Consider the following 18,784-nt stretch of genomic DNA (forward strand, 5'->3'; position numbering starts at 1 on the left):
TAAGCCCAGTTTAATATAAAACACAATTTTATACAATATACTGTATATAGTAGGGGGTCCCTGCTCCATCTCTCTATCAGTTTGGGGGTCCTTGGCCTGAAAAACGTTGAAGACCCCTGATTTAGCTGGTTGGCACATGTTCTTAGTACACAACCAGGGATGTCATCAGAACCAGTGGCTTTACATTCACTCTTTTCCCTTTTCACAGAGTGTTTCTCACATCCGCTGTGGATCTTGACAGTGGCTGGTCCTCTGAAGGTTGGGCAGACTTTACTGCGGACTCTTTGAGGAGATCAAAGCGAGCATAAAAAGGTGTTCAGCTCATCTGGCAACGTGGTCTCACACATGATGGGGCGCTCCTGCTTTTGTTGCCCGTGACATTCTGGATAGCCTGCCACATATCTTTAGTGTTGAGGTGTGTTTCCTTGTCACCTGACCGAAAGCAGGTCTCTTGGCTTTAGACAATACTCTCAACTCTCCATTCATCCAGACATTATCTAGGAGCATGCTGGGTAGTATACAATACATTGATACGATTTGATTTACTTTGGAAAGTTTCCGAGAAATCGTTTTAAATTCATACATCTGATTTTAGTAGCAGAAGTCTCTCATTTAACGTGAGAAAATTAAATAAATATAGATTTTAGAGAGGGGGAGTTGTTTCATTATGTCAGTATTTTTAGTTTGAGTGATGGTAGATCAAAATGTGTTTTTTTCAGGCTCTGCTTTATTTCTTTATCATTCCAAATGATGTCTTGACAGAGTGTACTACAAATAGATGAGGCTTGTCTGCCAATCAGTTTCAAGGAGCATGAAGTGGTGTTCAACTGTGTGTTCGTTACTGAGAGCTGACCAAGTGGTTAAACCAACCAACTCACTCTGTTGCAATTTCCTCACTTTTTGGTATTTATAACCTGAATCATTTCTGAGTTTGTGAAGCATATTTTACATGCTGTTACACTAAATCCAGTGACTGTTTTAAGGGCAAATTGCATATAAAATATTCCTGTGTGCATTCTACCTAAACAAAAGTTAAAGGTTTACATTATTCTAAGGCGACAAATCAGCAGACAGACATAAAAGCCAGGATATGTGTTGGTAGCCTGGGGTTGTTTTCTGGAGTAAAGCCAGATTGCGTTCTCACTCCCCGACGAATAGCTCCACAGTTCTCCTGCAACAGGACCTGCATATCGGGGCAGTTATTTGCTTCCCGCAGGACCTGATTTAATTATTACAATGTCTAAATGAAACTGAGCTTAAGGAGTAAATGCATCAGAGCTCGAATCAACCACTTGAGAAAGCTGTAAGTTAGAAAACGAGGAGTCTGATTGTGTTGTGGTCCTGGTGTTTACAGTCGTGTTAGTTTGTATTCTCGCTATTGCTGGCGTAATGTGGTGTTCACAATGCAGTGATTCCACCTGTGAGCCTTTGTAGTAAATAATTAATATTGGCTGATTCTCTCACAGGATTCACACTTGACTCCTCATACAACAAAATCCCCAAAATCATGAATTCACACGGTGATACAGCCAACAGAGAGCTAGATCTTTGCAGTTGTGTTTGTAGGAGGCTGTTTTTCTGTTCAGAGGTTTTGGTCTGGTGTAGCAGGGTGTGTTGACTGTCCAAGCATTACTCACTCTGTGGTTGACACTCTGCAGTGTGAGTTGACAGTAAAGTGCTATTACTGTAATGCTTTATTTAACCAAACATTAGCACTCAAAACCGGATCTCCTCAAATCCTTTAAAATATAAACAAAATCAATGAATTTCAGCTTTGATAATATTTGTGTAACTAATTACATGGTTTAATTAATTCAACACCACCTGCTGTTGCCAGAAAATATGTCAAGGGAAGTCATATATTTTTATTTCTGATACACAGCTCTGTAGATCATTAATTAATAATAAAATGCAGAGATTGTTACTTCAATCAGATTTCTTTTTGCATACAAAGTGGTACTTTCCATTTATTATAGCTGTTATGAATTGAATTTGTGTTACAGAAGCTCATTTGTGTAGGCAATCTAAGATCCATATGTCCCATTTATTATCAATGGACCACTTTCATGTTGCAAAACTAATCTAAAGAGCTATGTTTGTTGTCTTTGTATTGTGTGAGTATCTTTTCCATCAGTCCTTTGGCTCTTTAACTTGGCCCTCCAGTCACTCAGCAGGACGGTTATCCAGGCCACGACTGGCTGGCCTCCACAGTGTTCCTAATCATGGCTGGAGACATGAACCGGTCTCTAGGTTTTCTACTCAACCTGTCCTCGCTGCTAACCTCTGCATTCATCTGGCCAGCGAGGATACATGCCTCTGTGAGTAGAACAATGTCCAAACATGACTACAGTACAGTGTATTTGAATATGCAGTTATTTAACACGATAGAAGTACAAGTCCATTTACCAAATGTAACTGTGTGCTAAAAAAGTGTCGTCTTGCAGCTTTTAATATCTGCGTGTAGTTGAGAGAGGCTCATGTGATTTTTGATGAACATGTCCGTTTCAAACGTACAAACAGCTTCGGCCTCCGTCTCATTTAATCCCTCTTTCATACAACGCACGTCAACAATCACAGCACAGAAAACATAATTAAATAAGGATGATGAGGAATCCTAAGAACAATTTTCACAATGACTTTTCTGTCTTCATTTTTCAAGATGGTGAAAAACAAACAGGATGTTTTTTACTCATCTGAAAAAAGAAGAAGAGTAGTACTAGAACGAAGACGATTGAGAGTGATAAATGAGGGGAAAGAAGAGAAATAAAAGAGTAAAGGAATTTAAGTTAGCGGAAGAAAACAAAGCCTGGTTTCAATCATTGTAAATTGCAGGGGAGAAGTTTTATCATTAAACTAGCCTCTGTCATCTTGTCGTCTCCCATCAAAGTCGATACAGCTCAGTTGGACTCGTCTGTTACGTGCTCTTAGTGTTTATGACGCAGATGTAGCCGGTGAATTTCTCTACAGAGCAGTTGGTCTCCAAGTACTCAACGTGGTCGATTTTGTCAATATCATAGAAAAGAGAAAGGGCACGAATAATTAAGAGGCAGCAGCAGGCTTAGGAGGGAATGTGGGCATGATACACAAAGATACACACACCTCTATGTGAACACAAAGCAGCATGCTCTTTCTGTTTCATTTGCTCAAAATAAAAGTATTCAAGAGTGTTTTTATCTCTATACCAGCACTGAGTACAAAACAAGAAGCTTGTAATTGATACATCTGTTGTTTTTTGTTAGACTGTCCAGATACAGATACAGAAATCAACTTTAAATCTAAAAATGTCTTGAGATGAAAAAGCTTGTGGTTGTCATGACAGGTCCATTTTCCTGTGGAAGTAGCTGAATCAGGAATCCCTCCTGTTTACTGGTGTACAGCTCACTATGTGGAGATGCTGCTGAAAGCTGAAGTTCCTCTGGTCCACTCTGTCTTCAGGATGTCTGGATTCACCCCGTCACAGGTACGATCTGTAAAGAAATAGACAAACGTTCACTAAAAGCTAACTGGTGCAAAATTCTCTCTTGGGCTAAGATTTAGAAAATAACTGATCCTCATCAGACTTCAAAATTATTATAAGTGTTTCAAAGTTGTAGAATGAAACAACACTACACATGCAGTTACTCTTTTTGCATTGCTTTTGCCAGAGATGTACCGGTCAGTTTGTCATCTGTGACATTGTTATTCCCCTGTGACGGCTACATCCGTGGCCGTAGGCATTATGTTTTCAGGTTGTCTGTCCGTCAGTCTCAGGAACGCCTGTAGGGAATTTCCTCAAAGTTGGCACAATCATCACTTAGACTAGATTAGAATTTGGTGGTCAGAGGTCACTGACCTCACAAAACATGTTTTTGGCCTCAATTTCACAAAAATGCTGTGAATTATATGAAGTGATGACATTTTGTACTAATGTGGATGTAAACTATATATGTTTCCATTTTATTCCTCTTATTTCCCACAAAGCCCCGTTAATTCTCATGGAAAGTTTGCACTTTGAATATTCCCAGAAGTTCTCAACCTTTCACTGTCAATGTTAGTTGGAAGTTTATTCTGTCTTTTTTCTAATGTCCATTTTCTGATCCTCTTAGATCAGAAAATGGATAGTCATGACTACTGAAGGATATGAATTTCTTTTATTCAAAATACACTATGTAGGCATTTCTTCAAAAACAACTTCCAAAGTCAGCCGCTCATTTTGTTTTGTCACTTTTGTTGAATATTTCATTCATGATATCAGTAACAGACCCAAAACAGAGCTTAAAGCCTTTATAACCACACTTTGCCTCCCCTTTATAATCCACTTTGACTTTACTAGACTTCAAAAAACCAAAATGCGGTTTTGACATTGAATCTTTTTTCCTCTGCTTTTTTTAAACAGCAGTTGAAAAGTTAGATCTTTGTTCTTCTGCACTTATTTCTTTTGACACAGACTTTCTCTCTCACAAACAACGAGACAGAAGAAAGGTTCTTTCACCTTGAATCCTCTTATGTTTGATCCTGTCTTCTGTGTGTCGGTGGTTGACAGTTGAGGTTCACATGATGTACGGCAACAGGGGCGCTGATAACACTCGCCGCATTTGCATCAAAGATCTGAACTCTCAGTCTCCAGGGTGGAGTAAAATGTTAACATTCAGCTCATCTCTTTGCTCTTCTAGCGGTAATGGGCACCTGTTCTTCGGTTAGAACTGGAAATATCTATTCCAAAGGTTTGAGCTTTAAAGCCTGACAAAGCAGCAGTGGCAAATGAAGCTTTATATACCTCTGACATTCATAGAGTAGAGGTTGTGTTTGAATGTGTGTGGACGTAGGCCTCAGTCGAAATCTATCTACAGAATATGTAAGCATTTGAAACATACTGACTTGAGAATAGGTGTGTGTGTGTGTGTGTGTGTGTGTGTGTGTGTGTGTGTGTGTGTGTGTGTGTGTGTGTGTGTGTGTGTGTGTGTGTGAGAGAGAGAGAGAGAGAGAGAGAGAGAGAGAGAGAGAGAGAGAGAGAGAGAGAGAGAGAGAGAGAGAGAGAGAGAGAGAGAGAGAGAGAAAAGTAGAGGCTTTTAAACAGTAATTGTCTTTAGTCTGAGCAGCAGGTAGGTAAAGGATACATAAGCTGAATGATGGGGGGAAAAAGATTAGTGTTGTTCATGTGTCCTGAATAAGAGACAGTGTCTGCCTTTAGGTGCAGTAAAACATTAGTGGACCAAGTTCCCCATACTAATCATTTATATATCCTTAACATCACATTGAGGTCATTATAGTTCAAAGGTTGTTTTTATCTAGTTATAGTTAAATTCACCTACTGTGTGAGTTTAGGGCTGCAACAAATTGTTCTCATCACAAAACAATCTGATTTTATTTATTAATCCTTTAGTCAATTAAATGAGTAAGACAATGTCAATCACACTTTCTCAAAGTCCAAGATGGCATCTTTAAATGTATCATTCTGTCCGAATGTTTTTAATATTTTACTGTTAATATGAAAATACAGTGTAGTGCAGCTTTTAAGCATCAATATGTTATGGTGTCAATCAATACAATGGTGGTAATAAAGTGATATCAGGAAATGAAAATGATAAATATATTTACCAGTATATAAGTGTATGTTGTAATATGTAAAATGTATTCAGAATCACCTATATTGGTCAAGTATGTATGCACATTGTACACAAACAAGGAATTTGCATCCCTAAATGTACTTGCACAGAAACGGAGACAACAGCTAGGAACAAGGACAAAAAAGCCGTACAAATAAAGGTAAAGAATAGATAATGTACTGAAAAGTATATGAACAACTATATTGAATTATCACTCATCTCTGCCTCAGAACATTCAGTGTTTCACACAGAAATATATTATAACAGCATCTAAAAGCCTCTTCATGGCAGAAGGAAAGTGAATACTGAAGTAAAGAATACAGTCACACTCACCAGTGCACCCTCACACAGGAACACTAACAGCTGCACATTTAGCTGCTCTCAGAAAAAGAAGAGCTGCTCTTGGAAGAACCTTGAAGGGATTTATAGTCACAGAAAGTACTGTACTGTATCTGTTCTACTTGTTTTTCTGCCTGAGGGTTTAGAAACAAAGCGCAGCATGGATCCAGTCGTTCCCTGTTTTATTACAACACACAAATTAGTTTGTCAGTATTTTCATTAGACTGTAGCTGAGGAGGGGGGTGATAATAATCTAATATGTTTATGGAGCGTAAGTGGAGCTTGTTTTGTATGCTTGAGCAGACTTGTGTCATTAGTGAACACAGTGGCTAATTATTGGCACGACAATTAGTTAAAACGTGGCGAGTGCACTGATTGTTGTCTGTTTAGACAAACCGGATATGTGGGCGTGAAACTCTGTCTGACTCAAAACTACTGATTGTAGTCGAATCTAATCGAAAACAGCTGAGTTCAGCCAAATAAAGAGAATGGGTTCTACCTATCCTGACACATTTGTCAATGATCGGTGCTTCCCTGTAAGGCTGTGCACTTAGAGTATATGTATAACTTTCAGTGTGCTGTCTTTATAAGCCATTCTAATGGCATGGTAATGTCGGTCCACTACTTTGTTCAGAATATTTGATGGTTTGCAGTGACATTTTGTACACACATTCATTTTCCCCAGAGTAGAAGTCCTACTGACTACTTTGTGATCCCGCGCATGACCAGAGTCTTCCACAAGGCTAGGCGGGTTAAAATGTACCAATGCATGCTATCTTAACAGCTGTGAATGTTTATGTTCAGGTGTTTTCTTACATTGAGACATGATGTAGTTTGATATGGTGAGCAATGACAAGGATGCGCAGCGTTTCTCACTTCAACACTCTCGGGGACTCGTCCTGCAGCAGTAGTCGGGCAGTGTGCTTTTGCAGGTTTTGGGGGAGTGACGGGGGAAGAAGGCCTGAAGGGAGGGGCTGGGATATTTTCAGATAGATACTTTGAAAATCTAGTTTACTCTTGGTTTCTCCTATTAGAAATACGTCTAATGGCAAAATTCTCATCTTCAAAATGTCTTGACTTTGGCACAAAATGGAAATTGAGGTTACAGAGAGAGACTGCTGTGTGACTGATTTGATTTAACATGCACGTGCATTTATCTACTGATTTAGTCTATGTCAAACTGATCATAAACCTGCGAGTGAGTGCATCAACTTTAAATCAAACTTAGTGTTCTTTTCACTGTGGATAGGAGGGAACCCCTTGTTGAGCCACTGCGTTTATTTCACAGATCTCAACTTAGTCATCAGTTGGAGAAATAGACATTAGCATGCATCCCCTTCTCTCTTTGTTTCCTAATTCCACCTCAATATTCAACACCGCTGTGAGTTATAATCCTTTACTTTCAAGCAAACATGTTCTCAGAAAGATACATTTAGAAAAGCTGAGTCATTAAGTGAAGTTATTATAGACTCTAGACATAGAACATAGAAGAGTGTGATCATACAGCTGTGTGAGTTCAGACAATTAAACATTTCTTTAAAGAGGCAGGCTGGTTAAAAACTAATTCTGCTCCATAATCTCTATCATGTAAATGTGAAGATTATTGGGTATATTAACATGAACCCAATGTTATAGTATATACTGTATTATATCAAGTTGACATAGGAACAACCCTTCTCAACAGCACAGTATAATTGAGACATAAATGGGTTTTCTTTAGGTCCTCATGGAATATACAATTTTAGAACTCATGAGAACAATAGAACCTATTTTTTTTATTTGCATGCATTTCCTAATGCATGAACCATCCATGTCAAACTGATTTGTTCTTATGTGGCATACAAAGTGATTTGGGGCTCAGGTGGTAGAGCCAGAGAAAGGTCATCCTTTAATCAAAAAGGGTGGCAGTTGGATTGCCGGCTCCTCCTGTCGGCATGTCAAAGCATCCTTGAGCGAGACCCTGAACTGAACTCCAAGTTGCTCCCGATGGCCATGCCAGTGCCTTGCATGGCACCATGTGTATGAACGAGTGTGTGAATGAGAAGCAAACTGGGAAGCGCTTTGTCTGGTAAAGCAGGAGGGCGCTGTATAAATGCAGTCTAGAGAATTTGTGGCATACACATATACAATTTTCCTTTACTTCCTTTGTAGTCAATAGCAGCTGTACCATTAACATTTTCTACTACTGACGGTGTTAAATCTTTTATGCTTTTGATTTATTTATAACTCTGTGGTGTGAAATTCTTCTTTTTAATCTTCGTTAACATTTTTGTAAACAAAATCTGCCCACAAACAAAGCGGAACAAGTAGCCTTACATTACAGTTTTAAAGCCATTGATTTTGCTAATTTTCAAATCTTGTGGATGCACACCTCCTAATGCACAGATTTTAATCATCAGGCTGAAACTGAACCGAGGCGAAGAAGGGTCACTGTAAATACTGTTGATGCACTCCCTCTGCATCATAAAGTCCATCTTCTGTTCTTCTTCTTTTTCCAACTGAAAAACTAGATTTACTTTTGTAACTAGATTAAACTTCATTTATTTTCCTTTTTCATATTGCCACTGGAGAAACTATCTGGTTTAAAATGCAGCAGCAAGACTTTTATATAGTACCACATTGTCATCTTTGTTTTGGCTGAGAGTAAGTCTGACAGCTACTTGTGAAATACAAAAGCCATTTTAAAATCCTGCTGAGCTTGCCTAATGCCTCTACAAATCAACCCTCCATCTGGTATTTGTAAACTTGTATCCCTGTAGCCTGCTGGGAAAACTCTTACACCTGGTTTTCTGGTCATCTCCTTGTTAAAAATGTAAAACCAGGGGTGACTAAGCTTTTGCCATTGTGGTCCTCAGGCTCTGGAATAGCTCTACCATTACGTAAGCAGCATGTATAATGGCGTCTAAACACCTGTTGATGTTTGTGTTTAGTCTCTGTGTAACTATTGTTCTTATTGTTGAGTTCAGGTGCCATTCAAATAAACATCAGTTAATATCTCTTATTCATTAATACTTCATTTCATGTACTTTGTTTCCCTCTTTGCTGGCTCACAATTCACTGCTATTCTGTTGACTGGTTTATTCTCGGTAGCAGAGAGATTCAACATTATAATCCTGGAAATCACTACTTGTCTTACCACAGATGTGCCTCCACTGGTTGACTCAGTGCTTCTGGAACTACCTGGACTGGGCAGAAATCTGCCACTACCTGTCCACCTGTGTGGTGATGGGTCCCGACTACCAGGTGTACATGTGTGTGTCCATATTCAAACATCTGCAGCCGGACATCCTTCAGCTTACACAGTCCCAGGAGCTGCAGGTCTTCCTCAAGGTGAGCTGAAGCGTCAGTACTACAGTATATTTTATACACAGAGCATCCTGTCAAACTCAGCTGAAGGTGGCATTGTGCAGTAGGAATCACAAATGTTTTTGAAATTTATATTTATTTTTATAATAATAATCCAATGTTTATTTTCTAAATCAATCAACAAATCATTGGGATAATAAAATGTCAGAAAATAGAAGAAAAGAAAATGTCCATTATAATATCCCAGAGATCAGGCCTTCAAATGTCCTGTTTTATTAAACCAACAGTCTGAAAACTCAAGGATATTGAATTTACCAAGATAGTATATTTTCAAAATACTTCCACACGATGCTTCAGTGTCATAATTATCTGATCAGCGCTGCTTTTCATTTATTAGCACAGTTTACTGATTGATCAATAGGTGACGGTGATCTTTTGAGAGGTTGTTTTGTTTGTGCTGTAATGCTTTATTTTTATTGGGAGGTTATCGTTGAATGCATTCTACACTTGTAAATAAAAGCAATCTTATATTTCTTACAATAATGTTGTAGCAGTGTCAAAGAACGTACAAGTAAAATCATTTGGGGAATTTTACACACATCAGTGGGCGAGGGAGTTAAAAAGAAAAACTCATGTTAGGAAACGAAAGCAGAAACCAAGAAGCAATATAATGCTCTATTAAGGGTTTCTTTAGAAGAAGCACTCCCTTATTGCAGTTTGATAAATTAGAATTCATTATTTGGGCTCATAAATTGTCTGGATTTAATATGAAAAATCTTATGCAGTTGCAGTGGTAGGACCTCACTGAATAGTTCAGCTCCCCTGTTATATTCAGCAGTCATCCATGATTAACATCCGCAATGAATAAAAAAATATAATGTGAAAAGAAGCCAATTCTGAAAGTTAACGCGTTTCATTGGAATAAGTTCTGCTCTGTGAATTGGATGAACGCTGAATTGAAGTGTGGCCCCAAAGATTCCACAAAAGGTCTTAAGTTACGGTCCAAGATGTCTACCGTCTCCCAATATCCAAGGCAACGTTAAACACCAGCATTGTGAATGAGGCATGGCTCGACACGAAGCACTCATCGTCATTACTCATTAAGCGTTTCGGTCCGTCTTGTCTCTGGCTCATCGCTCTGGTGTTAACATCGCCACGAGTCGCTGCTGACAGTTTTTGTGAATAAAAGATCAGTTATGTAGGCTTATCTGAGGAAGCTCTTCTAATGAGCTGTAGCATCAGATACTGCTGCAAGAGACAGCTGTGTGTGTGTGTGTGTGTGTGTGTGTGTGTGTGTGTGTGTGTGTGTGTGTGTGTGTGTGTGTGTGTGTGTGTGTGTGTGTGTGTGTGTGTGTGTGTGTGTGTGTTTGAGAGAGAGAGAGGCATACACTTACACAATCCTCGTCCTGAGCTGAACCGTTGAAAGTTTCTTACATACAGGTTTGCGTCCGACGGCCTTATCTTTCCTCTTCCCCTCTGTCTCTTTCTGTGGGAACAATGTGAAGGAATTATTTTACTCCGACAGATGTGGTATTAAAGGATTTTTTTAAATATTCACACACACACAGACTTGCACCCCTCTTTGCTTATCCCGTCTCTATGGGGGGTATATCTATATTTCATCTAAATTAAAATTTTAAAAGCCAAATGACTTGTTACAATCGTTTCGAGTCTGTCTGGAGCTTAACTGCAGTGGTGATAAGAGGAGTGGACAGAAGAGACAGAGGTTATATGTCTGCTACTGACTCAGAGGCTACATGAGAAAACAAACAAAAAGATGCCTTTAGTGTTGTTGTAATGCATAAAGAGTCAAACTGCCTAGCAACACATTTATGATGCTTTTATACTGTAGATATGAGGATATGTTTCTTATTTTTAATGTCTAATGCAATGTTCTTTTTTTAATGTTGGTCAAATCATTTCTGAGAAAAAGGCAATTGTCCCTGTACACTTCTTCCACTTCCAATATGATCTAACTTTATATGAGCTACAGGGAGTTAAAGAAACAGGGTGTAACATTTAGGGGCTCAATAGGCAAAAATGTAATATAATAATAAGTATGTGTTCTTTAGTGTATAAATCCCTGAAAATAATAATCGTTGGCTTTACGTTACCTTAGAATGAGCCGTTGATATTTCCTTACTGAGCGGGTCCTCTTCATGGAGCCAGCCTCCATGTTCTACAGTAGCCCAGAACAGACAAAAGCTGCTTTTGCTTCCCAGCTGTGGTATGAACATACAGGAGGACGCAGTTGTTTTGGTCTCCAAGGCCGGAAAACGGGAAAACTCTGTTCATTTTGAGGAGCTGCAGCATTTATTTCTGAACAAACTGCAACTTCCACTTTAAATTCACTTGAAATGCTCACCGCTAATCTAACTTTCTACTGCCAACTCGTTTGCTCACACACATTCGCCACTTCCCACGACACACACACTGGCTCATCTATTCTCAGTTTTCACGTCAGCCACCGTACTTCTCCTCCAAGCTTGATCTGCAACCTCACCACTAAAGGGAGCCAAATCCTACACACTGCACCTTTTTAAAGAAACAAACTAATTTGTAATGAACCACTTGTGTGCCAGTGTAGTGTCAAAGGCAGGAAATAACTGGACAGTCAGAGCTTAGTAAAAGTATATACATTCCATGCTTAACACTAAACACGGCCATGTGACAACATTAGTCCCGTGTGAATCGGGATCTCTGTGATTTGGGTTCTGGGTTTTTTGTTTGTTTTCTCCGTGTCCCATGCAGATGTGCCGCACAAACAACACGAGGGATCATTTCTAAATCACATGAGGTCCCATGGTAAAACTAGTGTGAATAGGACTTTTGGCATCAATTGGTACCATACATCCTAATTAAGCACATACAACATGTGAATCACTCATCACCTGGACACTTTGAATGGCGATGATTGTTTTGCCATGAAAGTGCTCATAGTGATGTGACTTTTAGATAGTTATATGTATCCGGACATACTTTACATCTTGAGTTTATTTTGGGCTAAACCTGACCTAACTCAAACTCCTCCTCCTCATGTGCAGGTTCAAACAAGATTGAAATAATAATTGACAAATTAAAACCTTTTTTCTCTTCAAGGAAAAAAATATACAAACAAATCAGATGAGCAAAATGTTAAAATAACTTGAACTTTGAACTGCCATTCCCACAATGCCTTGCAAGTCATTATAGTTGAGCTTCATTTTTCAATTTCTGTAATCTGTAAAAATCCAGTAATCCATTAATCTAAATGTCTAACCAACATTAACCTGCTATTAAGAGGCACTAACTCCAGTGTGTTCTTGTAACTGACCAATCAAACTCTTAATGCTTATAGATATATTCCTATTAATTCCACCTTTTATGCAAATCCAGACTCATTTAATATTAATACCACTCATTTGTCATGGGAGGGCAGGCTTAGAAAAAATAGCAATCTTGGTAATTAATGCATTAATTAGTGTACCTAATGATCTTATAAGTGCGAATGGTTAATATATCTTGAAGATCATGAGGAACATTAAGCAGCTTGTGACACCTGTCCAGATTGAAAATATTCAACTGAACATCACCGCATATATTATGATAAAAGAATCCACATCAGTCAGACCCTAATTCCTCCACACTCTTGTCCTTGTATCTTCCTTTTTCCACCCACCTCGATTCTCCCAGAGAAAAAACAGACCAGAAATACACTCCCAAGTGATTTCCACTGGTTATCTCTACTCTCCTTCACGGTTTAACTGTGTCAGCAGCCGTTTGCTGCTGCGATAAATGAACAGGCGAAGCAACTTTAGTTTTGATGTTTCTTCAGGATTAATCTCACTTTGCAAAATCTTGGCTCAAATAGAGAATCAAACAAGTGGGAGCCTTTTTATACTTACTGTAGTATAGTGCTGTTACATTTTGACAAGAAGAATAATATTGGTACATTAACCATCCGGGTGGACAGGATATTCACACAAACAAAATATGGATTTAATAGACTTGGAGTTATGTCGCTGGTACTGCTGGTACTACACTTTATTAATATCAGTATATCAAATAACTCTGGAATGTGACCTCTAATTCATAATACCTTATTATTAAAAGGAGATTTTTCTCTTATAAAGTGTGCTTTATGTAGTAGTACATGCTGCCTTGAATAATCGCAGGAGCAGAGCCCTCTATCAGACTGAAAACTCATTTCTTCCTGACATTACTTACTCCCCTCTGAACAATCACCCCTCTGCAGTCACTATCTGCCCCTATTGAATAATAAAAACCCATCGCTTCATTTGCTCTTAATCTTCTTCTTACTTTTGCTCTTTACTCTTTTGTGTTTTTTTCCCCACATATTATCTTATAAAGGACACAGCGATCCTGAACCTGAAATCTTTGACGATCTAAGGCAATGGTATTTAAATTTCAAGCGTAGTAGATGAGTGAAAATAGATTTAAATACACAAAATCATATCATTTCTTAGCTTTTTCTTCTGATATGCTGCATAGATTTACCTCTTAGGGGCTCTAAGAATTATTCAAACAAAACGGTCATTATGACTCGATTTAACTGCTCACAACTCATCTGTCCTTTGACAACGGGTCACAGGTAGTAGAAGTATTTCTTTGCATTAGAGGATAACAAGGAGACCACAGCATAATAGCACTGAATGTATTTAGTGCTTCCCAACCTTTTTGGCTTGTGCCATCTTAAAACGTTTACACGTAAACTGTTGTTTCAAGTTTAATAGAGTTGTGAGCAGTTCAGCCAAAGTGGTTTCTCCTTCTCAAGTTGTTGACAGACCGACATAAAGTGGCTTAGTCCCTCCCCTTCTGGGACCTTATTTTGGAAAAAACATGGAAAGTAGTCACTCATTTTTATATCCTGCGTGAATTGTGGCATGAATTACACGTTTGTCAATTTAAAAAATATTTTTTGCACATCAAGTAAGTCGCAGTTTGTCGTATTAACATTTAGTTTTGTGTGAAACCACATCTCACGTCTCGCACAATATACATTGTTAACACTAGCTAAGTTAGCTATGCTCCTCTCACAAATGTAACATTACCTTAACTGATGTTATTTACAATGAGACGTGGTGTTTTTATCAGCTGACGAGCAGGAACCGTTGCTTGTGTGACTACATCCCTGTAGGAAACAGTCGTCGTAGCTTCAGTGAGCGAGCCGTAACTTAAGATGTTGCTTTGCTTGTCCGACACATAAAATCTCACAACATGAATGTTAAGTAAGGATGTTGTTTATTGGCGCAGTGCAGCATTCGATTCCCAGAGATTTCATTTGATTTCCTATGACTTTGAAATACATTGAATGTAAAGCATTTTAATGAAAAGATTATATTGAATTATTCACACTTTACTTCCTAACAAAGGGACAAATAATAGTCAGCCACCTTCTGCCACTATCTGTCTGCATACCTCTACCTTTATTTCTTGGACACTAAAAGACAGTTAAAATGTACTCAATATAAGAAATGATAATAAAAAAAGCAAGGTAATTGACAATCTGTTCTGTAAAAAATCTTTGGAAACTTAGACTCTTGGGTACATCAGCGCAATGGCTCCCAACCCGGGTATCAGATCCTCAAAGGGGACCCAAGATAAAACTGAAGGGCCACAAAATAATGAAAAGGAAAACAGATATATTTGTTACACAAAACTTTAAAATATTTGCCTTTTTCTTTCTAAAAATGATCCTAGGCCTAAAAGAATCCTTCATATTAAACACAGATAAACCATTCTGTGAGTGAACACCTCACAACTTATGTCCATATGAATGCCAAGGCCATTAGTCACTGCTTCATTTAAAGGGCTACTCCAGCTAAAACAATAGTCACAATGAAAGCAGCAGGGGTCGAGATATCCTGCTTTTAATCCCTCGCATGGATCAAGCTCCACAAAATGCTGGATCCTATATTTTGCATAATGCCACCTCTAGCATCTTTTCTTGTTTACACCCTCTTTGCCTGGTAAATTCCCATGCCATTCAAACTCCATGCCTTGAGTTTGTAATGCAAATGTTCTATTATAAATGTGTCGTCTCCAAATTCAAGTCAAGATAAATAGTTTTTTCTTGAACTCCTCCAGAGCAACAGGTGACATTATAACTACATTAAAACTACATAACTACATCTAAGCCTGAGTTGTAACTCACTTGTATGCGTGCAAACAAAATGGTGAAATGCCCCTTTAATTTGGTACAATGTTACTACAACAATTCTTTGTTTTTACCTGCAGGAGGATCCAATCCAGGGCTTCAAAGTCGGCGATTACCTGGCGTTCATGGAGGAACTGGAGCGCAGCTACAGACACATTGTTCTCACCGACATGAAAACCATCAGTAACCCTGTCCAGTAAGAACATGGGGAAAGTTTTTGTGTTACACAAGTTATGACAGATATTTTTTAATTGACATTTACCTTAATGTACCTTAAATGAATTACAGCTCAGATCAGATTCAGTAAGAACCTGTGTGTAGCTCCTGGTGTAATGCAACAATGTTCTCCACCACTTAAGAGAAATCTCAACATAACATTTTTTTTAAGCATGAAGATGCTTCAGTTTGTGAGGACATTGATGGAAACCCAAATTTGGGCCACAGTACTACAAGAGAATTAAACCACAAAACTCCTGTTTGTTCCATGAAATCATGGTGATAGTCTGTACTTTTCTTATCATCAACAAATCAACTAAAAGGCGAAAACCAACAATGGATGGATCCTGCTAATGTCCTTCTGCTCTAGATACCCAGTAGCGCACCAAATGTGAATATAGTCCCCAACAAACGCACTATTAACACCTGTATTTATTCTCTCCTACAATGTGAATATCTAAGATCTTTTGTATGTTCTTGTTGGTATTAAATATTAAAATATATGTTATTGTCCAGACAAATTAGCAACCTTTTGACTGATCCGTTGCCACGGTTTGCTAAAGTATCAGATCCTCTACAGGCCAGTGCAGGCTGGTCGTCTCATGGCTATGACACACATCATTAATGCCAGGACACGCAACAATGCAGCTCACCAGCTCTAGTGTTTGTGTACTTATGCAGGCCCTTGTATGAAAGATGCATGAGGAAGGTTTTATCATTGTGATAAACCCTCATTAGTAACCACAGCCTTTTCCCTCTCCCCCTGCATCGCCGTCCTGTCGTCCCTCTTCAGACACACTGAGACCTGAATGATAAATGAGTGCATCTCATCCATCCATCTCTCTCCCACAGCAACCGTGTTTACCAGGGAAATGTGGAGGGCACAGCAGAGGTGGTGGCTTACAGTGAGGGGAATTGATCAAATGTTTATCATGTTAAAAAGCAGCGCTACACGCAGAGCATTTCAGCGCTGAGGGGGTTGAACATGTAGGTCACTATGTCTTGGCCCTACCTACGTATTGAAAGTTGTTTAACACTTGCTATTCATACATCCCTCAGACATGTAGCAATACAGCATTCATTCGGTGTGTTCATTTCTGACCAGATGAATGTCCTGTTCAATATCCACTATCAACATGGGCCTTTAGCTGCTAAATGTTCCACCATTTTCACCATCTCCTTTCTATTCTTGTCTGTCTGCTATTTGGTGCTCGACAGGTAATGTACAGTTGGCTCTTCAGAGCTTTGTTTCTAGAAAAAGGCTGATGGGAGCTAGGAGACAAAAATCTCCCAAAAAAAAAAAATCTAAACAAGAAGCTGAAAGACACTAAAATAGAAATGAGAGGATCCAACCTTTTCATTAGTGCAGCTTTAAGTCCGTCAAACAAGTTTTCATAATCCAAACGGAAGAAAACAGACTTGAAGCATAAAAATAGGCTTTGTGTATTGTGAGTAAATAATTATCTGTTACACCGCCTGTGTAGAAAGCTGGGTTGATTACAATAGTAGTGTCTCTGTTTCGTCAGATTAGCAAAACTGGACGACTTAAAACTGTCTGTGTAGGCTGTTACACGACAATTCAGGACTCGAGGGTGGCTTTAACATCTTTAAAAACAAACCGAGTCTACTTCAACTCATGTCGTGCCACATTCAATTTATTAAGAAAAACACTCTGAGGCTGAAAGTTTGCTTCTGAGCGGTTTGTGTAGTAACATTAATATTTGTCTCATATGGAACGAGCATATCAGATAAACATGCAGATGTGACGCTGCTTACAGATGTGAAAACCAATAAGAGTTTCAAATTGAATTCAGGGGCTGACTGGGAGCCAGCAATACTCATTTTAGTTCATTCAAGCCTTTGCCTGAGGATGTTTTTCTTTCCTTGTCTGTGTAAGAGTGGCCCGTCAATTTAAAAGAAAGACAGTAAATACTGTTTTCCTATTCATGCGTTTTACTTGAATACGTTTCAGATATAATATAAACTAATAAAGTATGCTCCTCAGCCTCCATGGGGGGAACTACTGACATAGTCGATGTTATGAGACAAAAAGTTCAGTTTGACTTGATCACTTGTTTTAGTAGTTGGACTACTGGCTGGCTGTGTAGCGTGTATTGTTTCACCAGCGCTCTGTCAGTCTGCCTTTTAAATTGAATGTTCAGCTGTTACCAGATGTCACTGTTTGCTCTAGTTTCTGGAGTTTGAGTGGGAAACCAGAAGAGTGAGTCAGTGGTGGGACGACGATACAGCCCATGTCATTCAGCGATGCGCAGTGTTTTCATCAGCTGAATCCATGTGTGGATGCTGCTTCTGTTGAGCCCAGCGCTGTGCAGAGTATGAGGGAGCAGGAGATTGATGTAGTGGGGAGAGACAGTGGTGGGCTGTTATCTGTCGAAGCTGTAGAACATCTAGAAGGTTTTTTTGTCTTCGAGACACTGTGATGGAACTCGACTTTGCTGAGAGAAATGGATGTTCACAGCTGTTAGAAAGAAAGCACTTCTAGCTCCAAGCAGCCCGCTACACTAGTTCACGTAGTTGTACAAATGTTTGTGGAGTGAGGGGACGTCTGACCCCTTTCTTTTCTTTTTTTTATAACACAGCCTGGCAGCGCACCAGCTGGGGTGACAGTTAACCTTTTTAAGAAAAAGAAACACAAAGAAAGACAAGTTTTGTCTTTATGTTAAAAGAAGTTATTTGAAGCAGGGACTACTTTTAGGAATACCACAGAAAAATAGTCTCAATAAATCTTAGTTAAACTCAAGTTCTATACTGTATTTATTTACCTTCAATGGATTTGATAAGCGATTCAGAAGGATTAGGATTCCATAAGTGGATTCGATACCGGATCAGATTCTAAAACAACCTCAACCCGAAGGAAAGATTTACCTCTCGCTACATGTGACCAAATATTTAAATATCTTGCTTTGTTTGTAATTAGACAATGTGAACTCTAAATGAACTGGCAGTAAAAGGCATTATTTTTCTACTTTGGTAAGATCAAAGAAAACAAACAAGTATGAGCATGGCCTTAATTCAGCTGTAAGCGGCATCGATTGATGTTTTGTGAGAGAACTTCAGAGCTGAACTGAATAAGACTCTTCATTGACTGTTGATGAACTACGCTTAGTTCTGTTTCCTCAGTGTCCTCAGAGGGTTGATGAGTAAAGTCAGGGCCTGTGGG

The 18,784-nt window shown here is 38.9% G+C and overlaps 1 protein-coding gene across 3 annotated transcripts in view; it reads left to right on the forward strand.

Annotated features, from left to right (window-relative positions):
* The window catches only part of tbc1d32 (TBC1 domain family, member 32), a 72,370-nt gene extending 56,257 nt beyond the window's left edge, over positions 1-16,113 (forward strand). For all 3 annotated transcript variants that reach the window (XM_068708504.1, XM_068708503.1, XM_068708505.1), the window contains exons 31-34: positions 2,164-2,318; positions 3,320-3,460; positions 9,066-9,254; positions 15,468-16,113. In XM_068708504.1, coding sequence (XP_068564605.1) covers positions 2,164-2,318; positions 3,320-3,460; positions 9,066-9,254; positions 15,468-15,587 — 605 coding nt within the window. In that variant the 3' untranslated portion in view covers positions 15,588-16,113. The remainder of the gene's footprint in view (positions 1-2,163; positions 2,319-3,319; positions 3,461-9,065; positions 9,255-15,467) is intronic.
* Positions 16,114-18,784: the final 2,671 nt, after the last annotated feature.

This window comes from Cebidichthys violaceus, unplaced genomic scaffold, assembly GCF_023349555.1.
Source record: "Cebidichthys violaceus isolate CVI_PGR_0920_01 unplaced genomic scaffold, fCebVio1.0.p SCAF_14, whole genome shotgun sequence".
Classification (NCBI taxonomy): Eukaryota; Metazoa; Chordata; class Actinopteri; order Perciformes; family Stichaeidae; genus Cebidichthys; species Cebidichthys violaceus.